At 40.2% G+C, this 26,760-nt stretch overlaps 1 protein-coding gene across 1 annotated transcript in view; it reads left to right on the top strand.

Moving 5' to 3' along the window:
• The first annotated feature begins 15,066 nt into the window (after window positions 1-15,066).
• VSNL1 (visinin like 1) overlaps window positions 15,067-26,760 on the top strand; it is an 86,557-nt gene continuing 74,863 nt past the window's right edge. The window contains 2 exon segments of the mRNA XM_057431780.1: window positions 15,067-15,157; window positions 15,160-15,309. Coding sequence (XP_057287763.1) covers window positions 15,067-15,157; window positions 15,160-15,309 — 241 coding nt within the window.

Here is a 26,760-nt window from a genome sequence, read left to right as displayed (position 1 = left end):
TTCTTTGATTAGATGTGTATTTCAGATTATTATTAATGCGTTAAAAATATGCTGTATTTTTACATTTTCAAGAAGATACTGGATTCTGAAATGTGCTACTAATGAAAAATAATCAAATCTAAATATTATTGAAATAATAAACAACTGGCCCTAAAAACTCCATGGATGAATATCCTCTTTAAATCTGTTTTTGAATGAATTCTTCCTTTCATTTTCATTATTCCTGTTTGAACTAATTCCAAAATGTGTACCTGTCCAGTGACAAAAAAAGAAGGTATGTTGATCTTTCAGGAGGCAGAACAGCATAATGGTGTGTTTCATTCTAATGATAGAAGGTTTTGATTATCAGAGCAATTGGCTGGACTTTGAAGAAAACATTATTCCACAGCAGTTACATCCCCTAAGTTTTTTAAAACTAAAATGTCTTATTTGGACATCAGAAACTGTTTCCTGTAATGGCATTGCAAACAAAGATATTAGATTTGTTAGCAAAATATCTACTCCTAATTATTCAAATATGCAATCCATGACTAAAGCTCTCTTCCAGACACACGTTCCTCTGTTTATGTATATGAGCCATGATAAATATCTTCTGAATTCTTTAATTTAGTATGATTGCAACAAATTTGGCAACCATGAAGCAAGATTTACATATCAAGAAATAAAATGTATTGCTTACACTGTAAGCACTGGGAATTAGCACATTATAATTGATAGATGCATTATTTTTTCTTTTTTATTCTTCCCCACCATCATGATCTAATAAATAGTATCAGTCGTAGGCATGAAATGTGGGCATAAACTACAATTGTTTAGTCAAGTGTCAAAATCTGTTTGTTGGGGGTTCACTTTTGGCAGGCACATAGAACTAATAATAAGTAGCTGAAGTGTGTCACCAAGCATGTGGGCAACTTACGTGTTCCCTGTTAATTTTGTAAAGTCTCCAGATGTCATGGCTGTTAATATAAATAATGTGGGTGAAAGCTGTTCCTGTTTTCTCAAACGCTGGGAAAGATTAAACTTCTGAACTACAGGAAAAACTCTTATCGTAGGTCTTAGCTGTCACTCCAAAATATGATTTACTATCATCAAAAAAGTGAAAACTTTTTTATAATGTATGTATCACATCTGTAGAAGCCTTCTATTTTGGAAAATGAAATTCTTATGTTGCTTTGCTTCTAGGTTGCAAAACATCTGACAAGTATATCTAGGAAATCTAGATGAGGTATATATCTAGTACAGCTAGATCAGAACAGCTAGTAACGTCCTGATTTAATGTACTGAACTTCATTTTTTCTGACATAGTTTGCATAACTGAGCTTTTAAAAACTGTGTTTTCATGCATTTAATATAGAACCATTGGGAGCTGATTATGACTTATTGTGAATAAATTATCGACTATATTTAAAATGATAACTAAAAGATGAATGATGTAAACAAAGTTGACAAAGCTAAAACTTGGAGAATTACAAAAGCAGGAATACTGTTGCTAGTATTTGAGGAAACTGTAGGCTATAATGATGAAATACTCTAAATGGCTCAGATTCAAAATCCAAATACTTTTCCCTGCAGAAGCACAATTCACAATTATCTGTTGATTTTGCAGTATTAAATAATAATGTGCAGTATTTTTAAGGTGAAACCAAGTAAACCTAAAATGTTTTATCCAAATTAATTTTAAACATAACGGATGGCACATTCCTCTTACTATCTTTTAATGTTATCTTAGAATGAGATTCTGTAGTTACAATAAGATATATAAAATACTATAAATTGAGATTCATATTTTAATTTGTTAGCATGTAAGATTGTGAAGGGTAGGAAAAAGAAATGATGTAGTATGTGAAAGAATGGGGGTGATGATAAAAAATGTTGTAAGACCATTAATATGAGCAATCCTCTACTTGTCAAAAATAAATACAGTAAAAATAAATAATATCTATTCTTATTTTTAGGAAGGGAACAGCATAGAATGTTGCTGTTAGGCAATGGTTCTACAACATAGGAGCAATATAGAATTCTTCCTTTTCATTTCTTTAAAGCTGCAACAGACAATAGGTTGTCATGATAACAATCACTGGCCATTTTCTCATTTTCTTGAAAAAAAATAGTGGCTCTTTGAGTAGTTTTATGTATAAGATGCTTTCTGACATGAAGTTACAGTGTACCTACAGTGTAATTTATATACATATATTTCTTTACAAAAATCTTCTTCACAGACACAGGAAAACACTTGAAGAAAGGAAAAGTACCTAATGTAGGCAGACACAAACATACAACATACATTCACCGCACCTCAGTTCTGCCTGCTGAGTGGGCTGGATGGGAGTATAATTTCCTGAGATCCCAAGTTTTCCTGACAGTGCTGTAAATAGCAAGAGCATTGTATCTGTCTTCAGCAAGCCCCAGGAATCAGGTATAGCATACAGGTAGCCAGGCTACTCCTCTCCACTATTGCACAGCATGTAGTGATTTGATATAGCTGAAGGTCAACACTATAAATGAGACATCCTAGCAACTGGTAAGTGGTTTCCACACTGACTGCTTGCTAAAACAACTGCTAAACTATGTTGATTTAATAAGCAGTTTGCTTTTGAATTCAGCAATTATTCTTTCTAATCTATTTTAATATATTCAGGTGTTGCTAGTTTGAAGGAGAGATGGAATTTCAGTAATGTTCATGATAGGAATAAAGATCAGTTAATCATTTTTATCAAATCCCCCTTTTAAAGGTTTTCCTTAAGAGAGCCTTAGGAGAAAAAAAAAGGGGGAAATTATGGCCTTGAAAAAGAAATTGAACAAGGTCTACAGGTCCATAAATTCAGGAAGAACTTAATGTTCTTTTTTCAAGAATCAGAAATTTATGTTCAATAAAAGCATTAGGGGGAAAAAACTTCTTTAAGAACATGGAACTTTTTCTTGAGGTTCATGGTGAACACTGAAAAATTAGATAGCTTACGGCTCCTGCTTGGTCTAGTCTCAAACATGGTCAACTACCAACGTATGACACAAGGAAGACTGCAGGCATTTCTTTATACAAAATAACTTGTAAACTGATTGCATCATTCTCACATAAAAGATACACCAATTATATATATATATGTATTTTTATACTTGGATAAATTTATTGTGTGTATGACAGTTATGTACATTTATATACATCTTATATAAAATGCATTCTTATGTGTAGATACAAGTATACATTAAAAATGACAGTTATGTAGGTCTTTACAAAATTCCTACATTCAAATCCCATTTCAACTACAGACAGAAATTTAGAATAGACTCAAGATAAGCAAAGCAAGTTGATTAAACATCTATGAAATAGCTCTGATGTCCTGTTAAACATCAACAAATCGGTAAAACAGACCAAACCACAGAAAGGCTAAAAAAAAAGTCAAACCACCTAATCAACTGCCTAAAAAAGCAAACTAAGAAGCAGATAAGTAACAGCCAAAAAATTTTATAAACTAATTTTGTAAAGACAATAAATGATTGAATACATGAGACTGGGCAGCAAATAATGTAGGTTTAACATTTTCATGTGTGTGTGCAGTTGCATACACACACACAAATTACGTATATACTAACTCATTTAAACAACTCACATAGACCATAACATAAATTTCTTAAGAGAAATAACAATCTCAGTTATGCAACTGTTCACATTAAATTAAGTGGGACAAAACACTTACTAGTCTATCATTAGCTTGAAATGGCATCAGAATGAAGGATCATGAATTACTAGTTGTTTTACAAAGGCAAGGAATCTAGAACACAGTATGACATTAAATCCTGCTTTCTTAGGATATTGTGCCTGAAAGAGATCATCCAGTGATAAACAAATGAGGTCTAAACTCTTTGCCCCTTCACTGTGTATCTAATTGTCACCTCACTTCTGTAATTTAAAAGTTGAATGTCCAGCATGGGAGACGCTCATCTAGATGGTGATTGATGTTAAGTCTCTAAAACAGAAAAGATGTGTTGCCATACAGTGCTATCTCCCCAGCTATAGAGAGACTGTAAAATGATTTGCAGTAACAATGACTTTTTTATAATAATGATTAGATTAGGTAGAATTATTTCCCTCTAAACTGCTGAAAGATCAACATACTGCAAGTCCAAGAGGTAAACCTGCAATTAACCTATTACCCATTTCTTACCAAACTTATCTAAAAGATAAGATTAAAACCAGAGTACTGATTAACAGACTGTTAATCAAATGTCAAATGTCAAAAGAGTCAAATGATGGCACATGGACTGGATCTCCCGATGTTTTCTAAAACACATTATGTTCAGAAAAGGGAATAAAATCTAAATTAATGCAAATTCAACAGTGAAGCAACTGGGTCAGCAATGCAGGTCCCACAGATTTGAGCACCAGGACTGCCACTTTCACAATTAGTGATATTTATTATCAGTCTGAAAACTACAGGGTGCTTTTCATGTAACCTAATTTAGGACATCTGCATCTGAGCTAACCACTTAAAGTTCCCTTTATGTACAGCAGGGAAAATAGGCACTTCTGGGCTGACATTAAATTTTATTTTAGATGTTTAGGAAGAGATAAAAGATTAAAAATGTCTATTTGTTTCAACTGACTATACTGGCAACATAGTGCAACTAACTCAAATGTAGAGGGCTACTCCAATGTCTAAATTTGATTAAGTGAATCTTAGCACACGTGTCTGCAATTACATGCTAATCATTTGAGAAGTTAGTGAAATATTGCTTCTAAAAAGCCCGGAGAGAAAATAAAGCAACAAAAGATTGTGTAATGTACTGCATTGCAGCATGCAAGGTTGTGAACTTTAAAATATTTGTGCATGGGAAGCAGTTGGACCTGGGGGTAAATAAATCTGGACTCAGGGACGCATTAGCTCTTACTATCCCATGTAAGCTCATTCAGGATTAGGAGTCTCTGTCTGGAATAGTATTAGGAAACACAGACATGTCTTTTGACCAACACTACCCTTTTATTGACTGTTAACCAGTAGTTAAGCTGACACTTTTCCACCAGGCAAGCTCAGTGGGATCACAGGAAGAAACATTATCTTCACTGAGACTGATGCTTGCAACAGAAAATTAGTCTGAGCTGTCTGGGCTTCCTCTTGAGTTTCTCTATTGTGCATGCCTGCAGAATTGCTCCACTCAGAAATAAGAAAGCAGAACATGCTCTGCATTTATTAGCAGGCAGCTCTTCATGGCAAAAGGAATAAGGAACTACATCCCTCCTCTGTCTCCTCCATTCATAAAACAAGTAGTTAAGAGCACAGGAACTGTATGTTGTAATTGGCTTCGGGAAACCTCACAGTTAAGGTACTGAAGAAATGTAAAGAAATGTCTGTCTTACCTATATACATCACAAAAGCACATACACATCCTAATATATGTGTACAGCATGTGATGAAACTTTGTTTAACTATATATGCCAAAGTGCAGTAAATAAAAGGGAACAGGTCTAAATAGGTTTGCTGTACTCACAGACCTACTCAGTTCTTGTTTAGTTATTTGAAAATTATTTGTGCACACAAATTTTTCAACTGGGAAGATATTATCTCTTTTGACTTAAAATAGCCTTCAGAATAAAGCATTTTCCTTATAAAATTATTTTTTATATTACTGAAAGGCAATGGATAATGTGTATTATAGAGGACTTTGGGTCTAAGGAACTTGAAGGTGCACAAGTCCATGGGACCTGATGAGATGCATGCATGGGCCCCGAGAGAACTGGCAGATGAAATGGCATTATTTCTGAGAAGTTGTGGCAGCCCAGTGAAGTTCTCACTGACTAGAAAAGGGGAAATATAATGCATAATGCCCATTTTTAAAGAGAGAAAAAATGAATATCCAGGGAACTACGTGCCAGTTAGTCTCACCTCTGTGCTTGGCAAGTTCACAGTCCTGAATGTGAATTGCGGAAATCCAAGCACAAATACAGGCTGAGTAGAGAATGGATTGAGAACAGCCCTGAGGAGAAGGATGGGAGATCAGCATGACCCTGCAGTGTGCACTCACAGCCCAGAAAGCCAATTGTGAGCTGTGCTGCATCAAAAGAAGCATGAGCAGCAGGTCAAAGGAGGTGATCCTGCCCCTCTGCTTCTCTGAGACCCCACCTGGAGTACTTCCTTCAGCTCTGGGGTCCCCAGCACAATAGGGACATTAACCTGTTGGAATGAGTCCAGAGGAGGTCACAAAGATGATCAGAGGGCAGGAGCATCCCTCCTGTGAAGACAGACTGAGCGAGTTGGGCTTACTCAACCTGGGGAAGAGAAGGCTGCAGGGAGACCTTAGAGCAGCTTCCAGTACCTAAAGGAGACTAAAAGAAAGCTGGAGAGGCACTTTTCACAAGGACATGCAGTGATAGGACAAGGGGGAAAGGCTTTAAGCTGAAAGAGAGTAGATTTAGGTTAGATATCAGGAAGAAATTCTTCACTACGAGGTTAGTGAGACACTGGCACAGTTTGCCCAGAGAAGCTGTGGCTGCGCCATCCCTGGCAGTGTTCAAGGCCAGGTTGATGGGGCTTTGAGCAACCTGATCTAGTGGAATGTGCCACTGCCTGCGTCTGGGGGATTGGAACTGGGTGATCTTTAAGGTCCCTTCCAACCCCAAACATTTTACAATTCAGTCATTATATGAAGTAAAATATATTCAGCATTTATAGAATAGAATCATAGAATAGTTAGGGTTGGAAAGGACATTAAAATTATCTAGTACCAACCCCCCTGCCATGGGCAGGGGCACCTCACACTAAACCATGCCACCCAAGGCTTCATCCAACCAGGCCTTGAATGCTGTCAGGGCAACCCATTGTCCCTAGGCAACCCATTGCCCCTAGGCAACCCATTCCAGTGCCTCACCACCCTTACAGTAAAGAACTTCCTCCTTATACGCAATCAAAACTTCCCCTGTTTAAGTTTTAACCCGTCACCCCTTGCCCTACCACTACATTCCCTGATGAAGAGTCCCTCCCCAGCATCCTTATAGGCCCCCTTCAGATACTGGAAGGCTGCTAGGAGGTCTCCACGCAGCCTTCTCTTCTCCAGGCTGAACAGCCCCAACTTTCTCAGCCTATCTACATACAGGAGGTGCTCCAGCCCCTGATCATCCTTGTGGCCCTCCTCTGCACTTGTTCCAACAGTTCCATGTCCTTTTTATGTTGAGGACACCAGAACTGCACACAATACTCCAGGTGAGGTCTCATGAGAGCAGAGTAGAGGGGCAGGATCACCTCCTTCGACCTGCTGGTTATGTTCCTTTTGATGCAGCCCAGGATACGGTTGGCTTTCTGGGCTGCAAGCGCACACTGCTGGCTCATGTTCATTTTCTCATCAACGAACACCCTCAAGTCCTTCTCCACAGGGCTGCTCTGAATCACTTCTCTGCCCAACCTGTAGCTGTGCCTGGGATTTCTCCAACCCAGGTGTAGGACCTTGCACTTGGCTTGGTTAAACTTCATGACGCTGGCATCAGCCCACCTCACAAGCATGTTGAGGTCCCTCTGGATGGCATTCCTTCCCTCCAGGGTATCAACCGAACCACACAGCTTGGTGTCATCGGCAAACTTGCTGAGGGCGCACTCAATCCCACTGCCCATGTCAGCGACAAGGATGTTAAACAAGACCCGTCCCAACACTGATCCCGGAGGGACACCACTCGATTCTCCAGACCTTGTTAAATCTGATTAAAGGAGATTATAAATAATAGTAAGTTAAAATATCTAAGGGCTCTATTAGTCTCTGGGTTTATTAAAACTCATCCAACTCCACGTTGCTTTCATTTCTTTGCTTTTCATGTTGTTGTACAGTATTTACAACATACTACTGAGTTAGCAGCAGCCTGCAGTCATATAATAATGAGCTAGGGACTATCCTTTTTTTCACAGTGAGTTGATTTTAAATTAATTTAAACTTACTGCATGATTTTTGGTTCACCTCCACTGAATGTCTCATTATTGAATGAAACAGCACCAGAGAATGACTTGAATTGTGCTGACCAGCAATTTAGACATCATGTAGAACATGGGTACAAAAATCATGATCAGTAAAAAATATGAAAATGAAATGAAGATTAAGGATACAGTGTACAGTGCTGTATAACATGAAATAAACTGCCAAATTCTTAAAAATGAAATAGAAATCTATGTTGAAGTTGAAAATTTTATACACATAGCAAACAGTTGTCATTGCTATATAATACCTAATTTGGATAAACTAACAGGAGTATGGAATAATGCATTATTTCTTTCCATGCATCCCCAGATACATATATATATTAAGCAACCACAGAATAATAGCTAGAAAAGTTGATAACGCTTATTTGAGACAACAGTATTGCAAAGGATCTGCTGCATTTGTTTGAAGTATTCTGGCTTGCTACAGAATGATGTTTATGACAGCAACATGAGAGTGTTCCCCCTTTTGCTTGGCTTACTTTGCTATCAATGACAAACAAATCACAAGAGCATCTAAAAATATTAAAGTTCCCTTTCTCCTATATAAGATAATAAGCCACATTTGAACTTTAAAATATCATACGCACACAGCTACCCTCTATTTTGGTAAACCCCTCCTCTGGGAGCAGCCAGCCATTCTGGAAGAGGGCTTGTGCCCCAGGTAACAGGCTATTAGATGCAGCAGACAGCATGGTAGATTCCAGGGCTGAAGGAATGAAGAGTGATGCAGCATGATCACAGGACCCTAAGAGGGAAGATAGAATTGAAGGAAATTTAACAATAAGGGCTAACCACAGGTTAGGGTGGTGGAAGTTATTTAGGAAGGATCAGGGAAGAAGAAACACTTCAGTATAGTATCTGATGTTGAGCTAAACCACCTAGTGTGGTTCTCACAGGTAAAGCGTTTTCAAGCTCTTAGAAGTCTTCAGAGGCAAGTTCTTTTCCTCTTACTCATCAAATATAATAATCTGTTAGCACATGGATACCCCAGGTGCTCCCTGAGTTCTAACTTTGAGGGATGGCTCTTGAATTCTGCAGCAAGCACACATGGTGATGGGATATACTTGTTTACAAGCTTAGAAAGTGGTTGTTTTCTTTTTCATTTTTATCAGATAGAAAAGAATGAAAATCTATACAGTCATTTCAGTATTAATATTTTTCATATTTTTATGTCTTTTAATATTTATAAATTCATCTTTTCAAACTTACTTCAGATTTCTATGCTGGTACTGCACAGCTTGTTTTCAGTGTGGCACTACCCTTTTTCACCACTGAATATGAAAAATGGGGTCTGTATTAATACTATGGGTCAGTATTTTTTCATGTATCTAAAGCCTTGTTAACTATGGAAATCATTGCAATGGGAAGTTACAGAAACCACAGATATAAATTACTTAATAATGACAAATCCATACCTAAGAAGCTCATCAGTGCCTGTTAAGTATCCTTTAAGTATCCTGATCCAGATGTACACTCCAGCTCTGCATGTTCCTAAACCTGAAACTACTAGAAAAGGAGGTGGTTTTGAAAAAGAAACATTGTGTAACTGCTTTGCTTTTCATAAGCCTTTCTTAAACTGACATCTCTGATACCAGGTACCAGACTAGATGCTGTATGATGTATTTCGGGGAGAGAAGCAGCAATGTGATTTTGACAAACAGAGATGCTGGCAATAGAAAAAAATGACCTAGTATTACATGTGAAAAGACTTGTTTTCATTGCAAATGGAATTATGGAATAATTTTTCAACATTTTATTTAACATCTCTTTTCTCTGATGAGCATGTCTGTCTGTTGGGTTTGAACTTATTTTATGTCCAGTAGCCTAGTTTCTGAGATGTATCTCCACTTTTAGCAGTAAATCCTGCTTTTGCGATTATGGGCAAAGAGTGCTGATTCACTGCTGTTTTCTTAAATCAAATTATATTTAAAAGTATTACGTATGAAATACAGACTGTTATGAGAAGTCATTATGTCTCACAGTTCAGTTTCATTATATAAAGATAACTACCTACATGTCCACCAAGATCCGAGTACATTTTGTCCATAAGCAAGTAAACAGTCCTGCTGCAACTTTTATCATAGAATCATATCATAGTATCATAGAAGCATAGAATGGTTTGGGTTGGAAGGGACCTTAAAGATCACCTAGTTCCAACTGCCCTGCCACAGGCAGGGACACCTTCCACTAGGCCAGGTTGCTCAAAGCCCCATCTACCCTCCCCACCATTTTTTAGTAGAAAGTACATTCACATGACACAGCATGGAAGTGTATTATAAACCATATAGAACTGTATGAGAAATGTTATTAATAAAAATTGCGTCAAAAATGCAAGAAAATGGAGTAAAATAATCTGATGTCCAAAAAAAAGATTAGGTAGTATCCTGCTTGTTTTGATTCATGATGGTAAGATTAAGTATTTAATTACTAATAAATCAGCTAACCTTGTGAAATTTGTGGTGTTTTCCTTTTATATCCTTTATTATTTACTATTATTTCTATAGCTGCATTACAATTTTTTACTTGTCATCAATATAATATTTTCACAAAGGAAAATCACTCATGGATCAAATACGCAAACAAGCCCTATTGTAACATCTCAAGACTGCATGACCATTTTGACTTCACAGGAATTATTTTGTACATTGTAAGAGTTCTGCGCTGAGGAAAATGGCAAAGGAAAGCACAATGCTATGTTTAGGACATCTGCAGAAACTGAAATGCTTCTAAGTTTTGTCATTCCTAATCTTCTAAACCATTATTTACTTGAATCTTCTTGAATTTCTAAGCCATTGTTTACTTGCATCTTCTATTTCTCAGGTCCAGAATGTCAAGCTTTTATTTCCACTTGAGCAAATGCCTAACTTAAGAAGAGCAACTGGAGCAGCTTCTCTGGAAACAGCCCTACTGAAGGGAAACCTAGGCTTGTGCCATTTAGCTTTAGACGCTTCATTTAGGTGCCTAAACTCCAATATATTTTTTTCTTGGCTTTTGGTAGGCAGGTTCCAAGCCTGAATCACCCTGTCAGGGCTTCTTTTGTGTTTTCACTGATACCAGAGGCAATGCAAGGAAACAGTCAAGTAATTTAGCTATCATCAAATGTAGGTATCTAAAGTTAGGCATTGCATGCGCTCCCCAGTTGACTGCACTATACCACATCAGAGATGATGTTACATAAATGGTATTTTCTTTACATTTCATTCCATGAGACTGAGAAACTGAAGACTAATAAATAATCTCATTAATAAAAAGACTGAAGTATAAATTACTTGGTTTGACACATACAAAAGGGATGTATATACATAAAATCATTACATTTTATAAAGAAGAAAAATTGGATTTATTTGTAAAGTAAGTCCATTTTGGTTTATCTGCATTATTAGGGGAATTATTTAAAAATGAATGAGAGATGAATGTGAAAGATAACATACACACTTAAAATGTAATTTTTAATATAATTTTACATAGTGCATTAAAGCAGCAAGACAATCTACAGTCACTTTGAAACTGATAATCTCAGTCACGCTCATAGTTTGCTTTTGAATATCAAGAATCTTACCCTTTTCCAACTGCAGCATGTTGCACCAGCTTTATTTAATCATAGAGCATTGAAGCAGCTCCCTTCTGCCAGTCCTTGCAGCCGCACTGCTGCTTTCAGTTCCCCATGTAACAGACAAGTGTATTTCAGCATGTAGAAACTGCATGAAGAGAACACAGAAGGCAGACAGGAAATAATTCCTTCAAAAGGCCTAATAGAACATAAAGTATACAGCTACAGATGTAGATACAAATATTTATTCTGGTGTTGATTCTCATAAAACCTATTTGCAAATATATTCCTAGAAACTATTGAGCATAAAAGGGAGAGAGGAAAAGGCAACCCTCGAAATAGTATTCTGCAATTAAATTGGTGTCTGTAGAACAGGAGGTCATGCTAAAAAAATAAATAAATACCTAATTACCACTAATCCACCTACTGAGATAGTGACTCCTCTCAGAGACTACTGTCTTTTCATACTGAACTCTCAACTCTGGAGCAAAAACAGAGAGAAAAAAAAGGACAGGAAGAGCCCTGATTTCGTTTGATTTTGAATTTCCCTCTGGAGATGCCTATCTATCTCCCTTGACAAGATCAGAGGTTTAGGGCATCACCTGGCTTCTTTCAAAGGCATAAACAGAACATTTAGGATCCAAAGCCTGAAGGAGACCCATGTAAGCCATGGTAGACTGTAAAAAGAGTATGTACATTTTTGTGCCTACATTCATTCATAAGCTAAGAATTCTTATATTTACATTTACTACACTAAATAGAAAATTTGGGTAAGCTCCTGATTTGGTTTAAATTGCTGTAGCTCTATTATAAGCTTTAGGTATAAAAGCTTTTAGATATAAGCTTGATATCTGTGCTTTAGGTTCAAAAACCACTTAAAGTTGCTACATGTCAACACTTAGTTTCATTTGCAAAATCCAAAGAACCATCTAGCTGGAAAACAAAAAGTCCTAAAACTACATGTATGATAGAGAATTGCCACAAGTCTAATTCCCCACAGTCTAAAATACATTATTGTCGTTTACATAGATTAAAAATGAACATTAAGTGGCTGAAAATGCTAGAAGTCTGAACTGGTAAACTTGTACACCCCAGTTACAAAAGCCTCCAGTGACTGCTTACGGTGTAGGACAGCCCAGTATAAGGCATGTCACATGAGCACAACTGTTGACAATGTCATTATTACCTTTTAAATAACCCTATGCATGGTTTAATAGGCAACATTAATTAAATTGTTGATTAACAGAAAAATGAAGTGTTTTCATGGGCATTTTGGACTAAGCAGTAATACTGCAAATGGTGAGGTTTTATATATATTTAGTTTTCAAATGGCATTTTGTACTGCATTGTTACTGTACTGGAGTACATGAAAAAAATAAGCCAAAGTTTTCTAGAAAAATACCTCAGAGTACTTCTTGTTTTGAATGAGCATTATGTTTTCAAATGCATTTGAAAACATAATCTATGTAACCTGAATTTACCCAGAATTACCTCATCCTCAACTAGGATGGTTGTACATAAAAACATGACAGTATTCTCTGCTTAATTTATACTTTTTTTAGAGTAGACAGAAATTCTGCCACTGGATTCAATGGGAAAAGAAAAAATAACAAAAAATAAGAAAAATTCCTTTTAAATGTGCTTTAGCCACAATGTCTTAAAATTCAACCTATAATTTTTGCTTTTTGATGACAAGCAAATGGTCAGCACCTTTTTGAAAAGGATGACCCCCAATGATGTTGAAAGTCATGTCATCAATAAGCACCAGTCTCTTAGTAGATGACCCCAAGTTAACTTTCAACCAGCTGACTATTTGCTATGAAGCAGCAGCAAAACCCATCTAAGGCACCAAGGAAATACCTGGTTTTACAGCCAACACGGAGCTCTGCACTGCCATAGCTACCACTCCTGCCACTAGAAGAGTTACCAAGATGAGGTGAAGTCATGCAGTAACTGCTATGTGGACACAATCAAAATGGGTCACACAGAATTAATGTTGCACTGTGATGGTAAAAAAAAACAAACTTACAGAGAACTGAACAAGAGACAGAAAATATGAGGGAACAACACGGTTAAAACTCATCAAGCAGATGCCACAGCACTCTAACTTTCATTATGCTAAAGATGATTATTAATGATCTGGCAGGCCAAGCAAGCAATGGGGTAGCAAAATATGAAGATGACAGGAAATAATTTATATTAATCAGAACATGTAAAGCAGGGATTTTGGAGATACTCTGTGAAGTTAATCACCTCCTAACTGTTTGTTTGTGCCAGGTCTGGAATCAACCTAAATTTTTAGCATTTTCAGGCTGCATTTTTGCACATACAGAAAATCAAAACATGAACTGAGGGAGAAGAAAGCACTGGGAAATTAAAAAAAAAAAAGTGTAAAACTTTAAAATTATTGGCTTACACACAAAAAGTAATTCTGGATGCAAAAATGGTGATTTTTTGATATCACATAAGGATAAATTATGAGTTCAATTGTCTACATTAGCAAGTTGAAAATACTGTAGCTTCCTGTAAATTTGTATAGTAACTAACACATCAGTTTGTGTTCCAATTGAAATTTTCAGGCATTTCAACAATAAACTACTACCATCATGTATTATAGAGTCTTCATGTTTTTATATTTTTTCTGAAATTATGAGTAGCAAGATAAAAAAGGGCATGGTTTGATCTAAGTACTCTTTCTTATGCATGGGATTATTTTGCTTGCCCTGCTGTATCACCCGCTTTCCCCAGTGTTGTGCTTAAGACATGCTAAATATGCTTAATTTGTGTAAACAGTCAGCGACAGAACTTGCCATGCATGACAGTCAACATTTACCTATGTCTTTGCCATAGAACGGTCCTACCAACTGCTGTGCGATGTCTAGTGAAAGCCTTCAACTTTACTCCTCTCGTAACAGAAACTACCATGAGGACAGCGACCACAGCAAGAAAACTGACTTGTCACACAAGATGATGCCTCCACACATGCAAGAAGTTCTTCCCTGTGAGGGTGGTGAGACACTGGCAGCCCAGGTTGCCCAGAGAAGCTGTGGCTGCCCCATCCCTGGCAGAGTTCAAGGCCAGGCTGGATGGGGCTTTGAGCAACCTGGTCTAGTGGAAGGTATCCCTGCCCATGGCATAAAGTTGAAACTGGACGAATTTTAAGAGTCCCTCCAACCCAAACCATTCTGTAACTCTATGAGGGCTACAGGTGGCTCCACACATGGGACCCAAGTGCCATGAGCCTGGAGCAGACCACACCGTGAAGCCTTCTCCCCGCATAAACGACGGCTACGGATGGCTCCACGCATTAGGTAGGAGAGCCCCCAAATGAAGTGCAGCTCCAGGTCAAGGCCGCGTCCCTCCACACACACGATACGGTTTTGCTCGGGTCTCTGGCAGTGACACTGAGGCCGCCGCCGCACTTGGCGCGGCTGCCCGGCCGCCATTCCGCCCCGGGCCTTCCCTTCCCTCTCCCTCCGGCCCTCCGCGCCGCCAACGCGACGTCTCCTCGGGTCGCGCGCGCGCTCCCCCTCCCTCACGCCCGCGGCGGCGGCCTCGCGCATGCTCGGGCGGCTGGGCGGCGCGTGCGCGCGGGGCGGCGGTCTGCAGTGCGGGGCGGGCGGGCGGCTCGTGGGGCGGAGCGGGGGCGCGCGGCAGCGGTGGTGCGAGGTGCTGCGCGAGGTGCGGCGGCGCGAGCGGCTGGCGGGCGCGCAGCGAGGCGCCGTCCCTCCGGCCCCAGCACCCCGGCGGGACCCAGCGGCCCAGCGCCCTCCTCCGCACCGCGGACAGCTCTCGGCGCCCTCTGTAAGTGCGCCACGGTGGTCAGGCTGGGTGGGGGGTCCGGGCTCCGCACCCGCCCGCCGGGCTTCGGGGCGTGAGGGAAGCATCGTCGGGGCGCCGGCAGCAGGGCTGCCCGCCGGGCGGAGAGGTTGGAGCCGGGGACGCGCTGCCTCGGGCTGCCCCGCGCGGTGTTCTCTTCCCGGGAGGACAGCGGGGGCCGGGGCGGGGGCTGCCGGGTCAGCGCGGCCGCTCCCCGTCGCTCGGGGGTCTTCCGCCCCGGGAGCAGGGATGTGGATACGCGCGAGTGGTCCTCGCTGAGATGGGCGTGGGGGTGTCGCCTCACGGGCGGGATGAAGGGCAATCGCGCCCGAGGCGATTTGCCGTCAACTGTTGCGAGATAGGAGACCGAACCCCACATCGATCCGGATATCGATACCGGCAGCATCAAACGGAAGCATCGATCTCCCGCTTCACAGTTTGCGTCTGGAAATTGTTTCGGGGAAAGTGGAAGTCTTTGGCATTCTTGTGCGTTTGGAAAGAGCCAGTAAGGGAAAAGATAATAAACCCTAAAGACCGTGCGAAAGCGAAGAGCAGGAGCGGTCCTCGCAAGGTCATCACACCCGCGGGGAAGGCAGGAGTGCTCCCGGCCCTTGTGGCCGCCCTATCGCCGTTGTTACTGCCCGTGAGAGGGGGTTTATTTCGTTATTTCGTTTTATTCGGCACGCGGGGCGGGCGCAGGGCGAGCCCCGGGCGCGGCGGGAGGTGCAGACGCGGAGGTGCCGTGCTGCTACCGCGCTCTCGGGCACTGCTCGGAGTGAAATGGAGGTTGGAGGAGATGACACAGGCTGGTGTGCGGTCCCAGCCGTCATCTCCCACACGAAGGCGTGAGGAGGAGAAGGAGGCGACGGGAGAGAGAATTTCATATCCAGAGATCAAAACAAAAGGAGGAAGGAGCAGGTTGAGGCAGATCGTGAGCAGCCGTGGGGGAAAGTGAGGCGTTTTCTGCTCTGAACCGTGTGGAGAGGAGTGGCGGGGCTCCGCGAGGTGCGCGGCCGCGGAGGGACGGACACAAGGTGTGGTGGTTGGGGGGGGGGGGGGGGGGGGGTGTGTCAGCCCGGCCGGCGCAACTTTGCGCGCAAGCTCCGCTTGGAAACGAGTTGTACGCGCTGGGTGATGTGCCGTGTGTGCGGCTCGAGGAGGAGGCATGCCTGCCTGCGGGCCGGCACTACGGCTCTCTCCTCTCCCTCCTTCTCCGCAGCTTCAGGAAGGGCTCTTTAGTCCCTGGCCCCGCCGGTAAGGCCCGGGTCCCGGCAGTGCGGTGCCGTGGCCGCTCCCATAGCCCGCGGGGATGCCGCACCGGGACACGGGGCTGGCCCTGCGCTGGGCTGGATTCCCGGCGCAGGCTCCGGCGGGGGTCGCTGGAAGAGCCCCAACAGCGCTGCCCTCCCCCTGCAGCTCGGGTCCCTCCTCCCCCGGTGGAAGGGTCCACCACCATCAGCCCGGCGTGTCCCGTCCCTCCCCGGAGTTCTCCGCTCTCCCCACTGCTCCCACCGGTGGCCACCCCCTAGACGGGCAATCCCTTCCCTGCATGAAGCCACCTGCAGGGTCACCCCACAGCCCCTCTTCTGCATCTTGTCCCCAACCCCACTGAGCTCTTCATCTGCTGGGGTGTTGTGTGTGTCCGTACTCCCCAGCGCTCCCCAGCCTTGCCCCAGCCTGGGTTTGGAGCTTCGGCCTCCGACGTGGGGAGGAGCGGTTGGAGAATGGGGGGGGGGGGAAGGGGGAAGGAGCCTGATCTTATGCAACAGCAGCCCCCCCCGCGGTCCCTGGAAGAGACCGTTCAGGAGTTTTTGGGAGGTGGAACAGGGCTCTCCGCTCTTCCAGGGCGAAGGGGGGAGCCCGAGTTCGGCTGTGCGGAGTTACCGCCGGGGGACCTGCGCTCCCAAATCCCGCATCGCCCGAAACGGTGCAGCGAGGCCGGGGGGTAAGGGTGAGGAGGCGGCGGCGATTACCTCCACCGGCAAACTTTTCGGCTGAAAAAGCGTGCAGATAACAGGGTAATTAAAAAACCTGCCCTTTCATTACAACTGAAATGTGATTACTTGCACATACTAACCAATTAGCAAAAGGCCAAATGTAAGAATAAATTCCACGTTCTTGCAAAGAAGATGGTAATGTAACAGATACAGGTGCTTCTCCCAACAATTCTGCTGGCAAAATATTTTTAGCAGTATTTTGTAGTGACCGTTTCTGTGGATAGGCATTGTCTTCCTTCATATATTAGAAAGTTTGTCTCTCAGAGGTACCACTGCCTCTTTATGAAGAAGAAAAAGAGGCACGTATTTACTAACTGGGATATGATAAGGAACAGATTCCTCACATTCAAGTAAAACTAAGTATGCTCAGACTTTGTGAAATACATACTCACTGTCCCTTTCAGAAGACATGCTTACTAGTAGTTTGTTTCTGTGACACATTTTCAGACTCATTAGCTTTCACTACTACCCTTTTTCTTCACAGAATGCCTTTTTCAAAAAAAGCAATGTTTATTTAAGACCATTGGTTTACTTGAAGGGTCTTCCAGTTCAGTGTTAGAGCAGCACTATGCATTTTGTGGACTGTGATCAATTTTGATTAATTACATTTCACTTCTCCTTTCAAACAAAACATAAAGTAGTGTGGACTAATGCTGCTGTCAAGGAAAAATAAGGAAATACATTCTTGATCCTTGTTATGTATTATTCCTGCCTTTTAATTAAGGACTGAATCCTTATCTTCTTGTTCAGCCACAAACCTCTCTGGCACAGAACTGCAATACTTAATCAGTTTTTTAGGTCGTCCTGTCTTCTTGCCTCATACAAATGCATACCGATACACAGAATTGTGCCAGTGATTTTTCAGCGTGCTTCATGTTCTGGAGCATCCAGTTATTGACAGCACAATAGCTGTTTGTCGAGCGACATCTTCTTCAGACTCTCATGGCATTACATAACCACAACTGCAGAGCAGTACCAGGGATGTCCCCACTGCTGTTGGTTCCATTGTACAGGTCCCGCTGTGCACTCCCCTGATGTAATACACTGACAGAGTCATAGCTTATATCATGCCACAGTTCCAAGAAAAATTAAGCCCTGGCCAGAATAGTAAGGTAAAGTCTAGGTGGGATGTGATGGGTAGGACAGGGCAGAGCAAAACAGCACAGCTGAGGATTGCTGGTTCAGCCTGCAGGAATCAGGCTGGCTGCGTGGGATAGAAGCGATGCAATGAAGCTGACATTGGATCTGTTTGGGAAAGCCCTGCATGTGTCCCAGGGTGCGACACCCTGCTGACTGCAGCATAGCTGGGCTGCACTGGGGATCCCCATGCGCCTTCCAACACCATCTTGCTCGAGGGCTCAGGGAATGAATGGGCTGCAATACCAACCTCCTGCAGCTCCCTCCATGTGTTGGGATGGTATAGCCCTCTTGACTTTTCTCCCTATACTCAATGCAGCTGCAGGCAGCATCTGAATCTCAGAATCTAGATTCCTTTTAACAAACGCATGAGTATGGTGAACTTTTGTTATGGGAGCTTCCAAAACTGTTTACTTTTCAAGCTGTTGTCCTGGTTCTGTTTTGCACTTTTGGAATTCTAAATTTATGTCTGTCTCTGCTGCACATTCCTGATTTTTTTCTGTTATATTTGCGCCTCAAGCTCGTGTTTTATGTATTCACTTGTGTAAATTTTGCAGATTCTTGTGGATTTCTGTGATTTCCAGAAGTTTATGTCACTTGGGCACATAATGCTGGCTCATCCTCCAGCTGTGAATTAAACAGCAGTTGAAATTAGAAACTAAACACTAATTGAAATTAGAATTAGATCATTTTTAAATACAATAGGCAAATGTCTTTTTTAGGTACTTGGAACGGAAACATGTAGCACATGAAAAACTGTGCTCCTTGTCTGTGATGTCAAACGTTTTCAGCATTGGCCTTCATCACTTTGTTTTTAATTTGTTTTACCAGCATGGGTTGGGGCTAAATTTCCTTTGTTGTTAGAGTGGTCTAAAAAGAATCGTGTTTCAGAATTTAATAGCCAGTAGATTTTGCACTTTCCTTTAATTTTGTATTGCACTAGGAAAGAAGAGCGGCAGTGTGGTCTTCACACATTATTCCTCAAGCCTAATTTTGACTCAGACGTCACTGTAATGAGCCTAGACTGTGCTATCTGTCCCCCTTTTCTTGTGAGTCCCCATTACTTGCATTTGTGTACCTTTTAACATTCTGTACATCCTTAACCTTTTTCGTTCTTCCTTTGGGGTGTAATTTTGTTTCTACTGTTTGTGTACCTTCATTGCACCTTTGAATTGCTTTTCTCTTTACCAGTTATGTGCTTCACTGTTTATTTCCTTTAATCCTTGGGAAAGATCATGTCTTACTCTATAGCTTCTCTACGTGGCATCGCTGAAAGTGTTTCTGATATCAGAATACAGCAGACATAGGGAAGACCATAAGCATATGTAGTGGTATAAGATGTAAGGGTCCAGATGGGCTTCTATCACAGGGAGGCACTTTCTTACTTCAGTTCTGACTCTTATCTTTATTCATAGAAAGAGAGAATCTTACCTTTTGAATTTTATGCTATTGTTCTGAGAGTAATAACTATAATCCCTTTCAAAGGTACTGAAACAGATGATAAAAAGGATGCTTGTTTGTGGAATGCAAAATCCCTGGGTAGTGCTTCAAATCCTACTGCTTTTTAAGTTATGGTTTAAGTTGCTAAGAATATAGATGTGTTTTTTCAATTTGTGTTTTAAAGTTTATGTGGACGTAATCCACAGGGTTTCTGCTTTCAGGAGCTTTCCCACATTTAGATATGAATATGACCCAAAGGACAATAACACACGTGTAGGAAATAAAGGCAGATTATTAGAGATGGTCTCATAGCTGAAGGTTGTAAAAAGTAAGTCGTTTCGGGGAGCCAGTTGAAGGAGAGGAAAAGATAGAAATCACTTGATAGTCCATTTCACTGATGTGTTTGTTAAAAATATCAAGCTGGTTTTCTCTGTGATTATTCCCCTGAGGAGGCTAAGGAATAGAATATGTTTTGTAAAATAACTTGTAAAACCACAGTTAATTGAAATGAACAGTGTTCATTTGGTTTGTGATGATAAATGCCTAAGTAACTTAAACATGACGTATTCTAAAATGCTGATATTGAGGACAAAGAAAGAAGATTACAGGTATTACTGGAGATTCTCTGCCTGGAAAAAATCCCACTGAGTCACTTTTTCAATCCCAGATTGCACAAATTTAACAGAATGTATTACAGCTTCCCCAGTTTAACTGTTTTGAAAAAGCAAGAGTTTGCTACATTCTTGAGTTTGTCAACAACCTACGATTTTTAAAGCCATGAGAAGCAATAATTTGAGGTAATCAAGTGGGTTTTTTACTAGGAAGATAAAGAATTCAAAAATCACTTTATGATCAGAAAGCCATTTGGAGAAGAATATCTACACAACATTACAAGAATCTAAATTGATGTGCAGGAGAAATCCAAGCTGTAATGGTGATTTTTATAGCTTTAATACTAATATATATGAGACACTAAACTTTTTTATTAAAATGATCTTTAATCACTTTTGGCTTAAATCAGATGTAGTTTTAAATAATTGATGATTTTGGAAAAGCATCATTGTTTTTATGCAGCTCCACTGTATAGTCTACTAAATACCAGGAGGAATCATTTTATCTGTTTCTTGTTCACTAACTTGGACTTTCTCAGAGTTCATTGATGAAAAGATGTAAAACTGACGTCCATAATGGTATGACGTATAAATGGCTTTTTAACTGTTTTGTTTTTATTTGGTCCTACCAGGGTATTTTCATATCATAGTTAGTCATAACAAAGTAGTGAGATACTGTTTACCTCTTCATGACTTGCATCCACCATTATAATAACAACCAGTGGGATTACCTTGGTTGTTCAAACTTTGATAAGGAATATACTGTCAGCAATGTACAAGTCTTAATCTGTACTCAGGAAAAAAAACTCTGATGGTAATTTACAGAGCTTTTAGACAAATACAAGGTTTTAAACTTTTTGATAAAAGCTACTTTACTTGTAGCTAAGTAGGAAGGCGTGTTTTGAAAGCTTTTAGATTCATGTATGTTTAACTCTGCAAGGGAAAACAATATGAAACTTAACCAACTGTCTAGCTGAGTCCGTAACATTTGACTCAGCAATGCTTGTCTAGTCCTCTGTTCATGAAGCACATACCTTTTTGTTTTTATTGAAAAAAAAAAACAAACAAACAACCAAAAACCCGCCCAAAGCCAAACAGTCCCAACCAACCCAAAATCAGTGTTGATTTACAAGATTTTTTTTTTTTTTTTTTTTTTTGCAGTTCTCCCTAGGATTTTGTAGTAGTTAATTATCCTTAGTGTTAAAACATGCACTTTGGTTCTGGTCTTCATTACCAGTTCTTTAGCCAATCAATCTATGAAGTAGTTGAAAGAATATTAAATAGGTAAGCTGTTGAGCCAGGTGCTTGTAAAATAACTATGGCTTGATTTTAGTATCTAAAAAATAATTTCTCTTTTTCAATGAAAGATTAGTCTTCCACCTAGTGCAAAAACATTTTTATTCAAAAGTGGATATTAAATCACTCACTACAAGATGGAATTAAATGGAAGTGAGGAGAGCCGAACGTTACGCTTTTTGTGGACTGCATTTGAGAATATCTGTGTATTTAATTAGACCTTGTTCAGAATTGAGTCCTCTAAAATTAGAACATCTTGTTTATAAAAGCTCTTAGAATACAGCATATTTCTGTGTACTCTTATCTGCTATATTTAGAAATACAAAGTAACTGAAGACTCTTATTTGGCATAGTAGCAGTTTGAATTAAAATGCTTTTGTTTTTTTAATAGAAGTTCAGATATCTAGGAAAAATAAATGTGATTTTGAAAAGTTAGTGAAAGTGAACATTATTACAAGGTCTTAACACTGAAAATGAAATCAGTTTATATAATGGATAGCACTCAGAAAGTTATTTGTGCAAGTATTGCTGATGCCCAGCACATATACAGTTGATGTTCTTATATACTGTACATTTTTAAAGAAGTCAATTTTCATTTGAATGTGTTTGTTTTTTTTTTTTCAAATGATACAAATGAGGAGCTACATTCAAGGATGGTCTTGAAATACCTGTTTTTAACTGCATAAAAAGCTTTCTGTTTGTAAGTATGATAGCCTGAAAAGGAATTTTAGTTTGATGCATAAAACATTGGATTGTATTGTCAATTTTTGCAAACCAGTGTGATTTATATGAAATGACCGTTTCTTCAAATGCCTTCTAATGAAGTTTGACCTGTATTTTTCACCTGTTTGGTTTTGCATCTGACTTGGATATATTAGTACTCTTCTATCTGATCACATTAGCCACCTTGTAAGGTCAAAGGATGCTCTGCAGTGTGCTCCAGTGAGCTTGGAATCTGGTCCTTCATATCGATTCAAAATGAGAAATTTTAGAAGATTAGCATCCTTTTTGGTCTTCAGAACATTAGGTGGTTTACCTTGTTAACACTTACATATAACACATCCTTAAATTAAGAGAGTCAAAGAAATCACAAACTGTTTTTCCAATATAAGTACATAAAATATGCCTGCTGCCTTCTGACAGTGAATTTCTAATGATTCAGCTGTATTACTGAAATGCCAGAGTGCTTAAAGAGAGGTAGTTTCTAAGGCTTCATTTTCCTCCTCAGGTGTGGTAAGTAGATCACAAAGTAGCCTTCATCATTTTCCATTAATTAATTTTGCTTAAAAGAGCTGTCTCTTGCTGTGGTACGCATTGGGTGAGTGCTTACCTATTGAGTTCAATGGCTATTTTTTATTGATATTAATTCTTGTCTGGGGAAATAGAAGGGTTGGAAGGGGTTATGAGGCTTTACATTTTTCTCAAATACCTGCCACAAAGAGGTGCTACTGGAACACAGATCCATAAGTAGTATAAGTTTCTACATGGTTTAAGTGGTGAACATTACTCATTCAGGCTTCCCACTCTGTTACGAGAATTTAATCCTGAAGTGTCAGCAGGTACTAACTCTGCTTCATGTCTTATCCTTTAGCCTTCACTGATCCCTTTTTTCCTCCCTCTCTATCTGCTTCCTTTCTTCTTTGATTCTGCTCCAACAGTCTCCTGTTGCCTGTCTCCCTCTCCTTAATGATACCTGGCTGTGTTTCACCATAGGGAATGCCTCCCTCATCTTGTATTTTAACTGTGGTTTTGTGTTTGGTTTTTAAACTGTTAGCCTTATAAAACAAGGATCTGTTTTAGGAAGTGCAGCTGCATGTACAGTGCTGTAAGGGTAATTTTAAAATTCTAACAACATATAAAAGATCTTGTAACTGCAGCCTGTGCACAAAGATGCATGTTCAGGGGTTTCACAGAGTGACAGTGAACCAGTCCATGTCTGATAGCAGCAACTGAGTCCTTCTCCTGCAAAGCTAATTAGGATATATTTATTCTGCAGTCACTAGGTTGTGAATGAAATATGCTGACATACTCAACCTATCCCTAAACCAAATATATGATGTATCTGCAGCAAGCCAGACACAGCAGTACAGAGCTTAGCTGTACTCAAGTCTTCATCCTGCCCTTGAGTGGGTTATACGGCCTGCAGCACGTTCTGCTTTCCCTTGGTGGGGCTGGTTACAGTGGCAAAGCCAGCAAGGTAAAAGATGGCTCAGGCACTCATCTACTCCAGCTGCAGGGGCTGTGGTGTAGACACACCTAGAGCACATTCTAAACAGCTGGGTTTGTGTATAAGTATCTCTAGATTGGTATTTTCAGGGAGAAGTCTCTAAGAAGTCATGGTACAATGCAAACAGATGTTGAATATGGCTGTGTTCTTTCTGTGTATCTCTCCTCTTTGTTGAATCACTCTCTTCAGTGCCCTGCCTCCCCATACCTCAGTGCAAGGCCCAGGGGAGCTTCATGTAAATCTGCATAGTAGGACCACAGCCTATATATTTATTCTTTGTTTATTTTTTTATCTTGGTTGTGTAGTGTTGGAGTGGGAAGATGTGATACAGAAGACCGAAAATGTGACAATAATTTAGCATAACATATTCTGCATTTTTTATTTCTACATACTGTTATCAGTGGTTCCCTTCTCAGTATGTACATATCACTTAATGCCATAACATCCATGTTGTTAATTAGCTTACCAAAATCTATTCATACAAGTTCTTCAGTCACAAAGTAGTTTGCTTTCTTTAGACAAGAATGAGCTAGAGAATTGTTTGCTAGTCAAATGCTATTCCTTGTGAAATACATTAGTACCTCCTTCAAATATTTTTCACTGAATATAGTTTTTTTTTCATAATATGCAACTGTAAATAAATGAAAACAATTTAACAGGGTTCTGAATTGTTGCCTGAGAAACTCATGGTAAATATAAAATAATAAAGTAATTTGTATTTTGGTATCAAACAGTCCTATCGTTACTTTGTATTGCTGGTTTAATGTTGGTGAAATACAGATAGTCAAAATTAAAAAAAAAAAGGCAAACCCTGCAACTTCATGCGCTTCAAATATGTGAAAAAAATTCCTGTGTCTAACTATGGCTTGAGTTTTAGTGGGTGTCTTATATTCCATAGTTGGCTGAGGAGCAGACAGAAAGGTATCTTGAAAATTCCACTTTCTTCCATATAAATTGGAAGGTCTTGCAATATGTGACTCACTTCAGCTGTATGCATCTCCCTTTCATCAGTAGAAGTGTATTAGTGATGACCAATAACAGTATATCAATGTCAGCTCATCTCCAGATAAAAGGAAGAGTTCATGAAACGTTCAAGGTTGCTCTGGGATTATATGTTACAGAGATACTGAAATTGTAATTCTCAGTGTTGCCCGGTAAACACAACCGTTTACTGTTGTCAGCATTGATACATTCAGGAGGACTTCAACATCCGAAGCTGTGTGAGACAACTAATGTCTACCTATTTATGCAATTTTGCATTTTGTCACTCAGAATGGTAATTTATGAGATTCCTGATTCAAGGAAGACCTACACAGTAGCTAGCAGCCATTTTAGTCTTGTACTTCTGTTTTCCATTGAAAATCCCTTCAAGAAGTCTGCAGATACAAGCATTTTTTTGTTTATTGTAAATGATCGAAGCTAGTGGTATCACTCTGGACACTTGAGTAATGAGGTACTCTTCTATAAATATTGAATCTAGGAGAACAAACAAACTAAGGGATCAATTTCACACAGATTAAAGGGGCAGATTCATGTTGTGTCAACTGTGCTATGGAAATTTGCCATGCTGTAAAAATTCAGATTACAGTAACTGTAATTTAGATGTGGCTGTACAGCAAAAGGAAGTGTATGTCATCGGTGGGCAGTGGCATTCGCAGTGCTGTTGACAAGCACAGACATCAGGAAATATTTGGGAGCAAATGGTAGGATGGCTTGATGGTGCTTAATTATCATTTGCTACCATAGAGTTGAATGTCAACTGGAAATTTCTTTTATGAATCAATCCTATCCTGAAGTAGCTGGACCAAAGTCCCAGGTCACACAAATAGGACTCATTCTGTGAGCTGATGCATCAGATCCCTACTGGAAAAATTGGATCAAAGAATGGATTTGAATAGTGCAAAGAACTTCTTGAAGCACCAAAACACTTCCGTGAGTGATTAGATTTAAATATATGGGAAAATCTGTTGGTTTGAACAGAGTTGACTAGAAATGTAGGTGTAAGTATTTAGCTAGCTCATAGCCTAAAGGAGATGAGACTTGGGGAAAAGGAGAAGGTGTGATCATGAATCATGTTAAAGATGTAGGCAGGATCAGACCTGTGAGGATTTCAGTGCTAGGGAGAAGACATTTTAAGTGAATCAGAAAGGAAGGGGGAAGTGAGGGAAAGGAGTTGGATAGCATTTGAAGGTACCAGAAGGCAAAGGTGTCAACATCTAGGAAAGAAGAGTGGAGAGCCTCTCACAAAAAGGGTGATTAGTTAGAAAATCACCAACACATTCATCACTTCTCACTTTTTCTTATGTGTTATGAGAAAACTTTGCAGGGAAAAATCTGAATTTCCAGGAAACACTGAACTTAATGATAAATCCAGCTGATTCTTGCAACTTTTCTTTGAACTGCATCTTCAGATGTAATGATAGCCAGGCTGTATCAGAACCGTACTAGGACAAAAGCATGACAGGTGCTTAGAGGAAGCCTTAACTGAGATGCCAATAGCTAGCTAGCTGAGCTGTGGTAGCTTTACTTATATGTATGTTTGAGACGGGTGATAGATGTAGCTGTTGCAGAAGAAGAAGGAGAATTGAAATAGTTTTAAGTCACATGCAAGTAAGTCCTAAAAATGACCAGAGGAATACCCCCAGTGCAGACTCCCTCTGGCAGTGAGTTCTTTGTAAGTGCTAGGGGAATTTGCTCATCTAGAGGCATTTGGGACATGAAACTAAGC

Source organism: Pezoporus wallicus, unplaced genomic scaffold (genome assembly GCF_028554395.1).
Source record: "Pezoporus wallicus isolate ANWC-B61680 ecotype Strahan unplaced genomic scaffold, APGP_CSIRO_Pwel_v1 contig_161, whole genome shotgun sequence".
Lineage (NCBI taxonomy): Eukaryota > Metazoa > Chordata > Aves > Psittaciformes > Psittacidae > Pezoporus > Pezoporus wallicus.
This window is presented reverse-complemented; position numbering and strand designations above follow the sequence as displayed.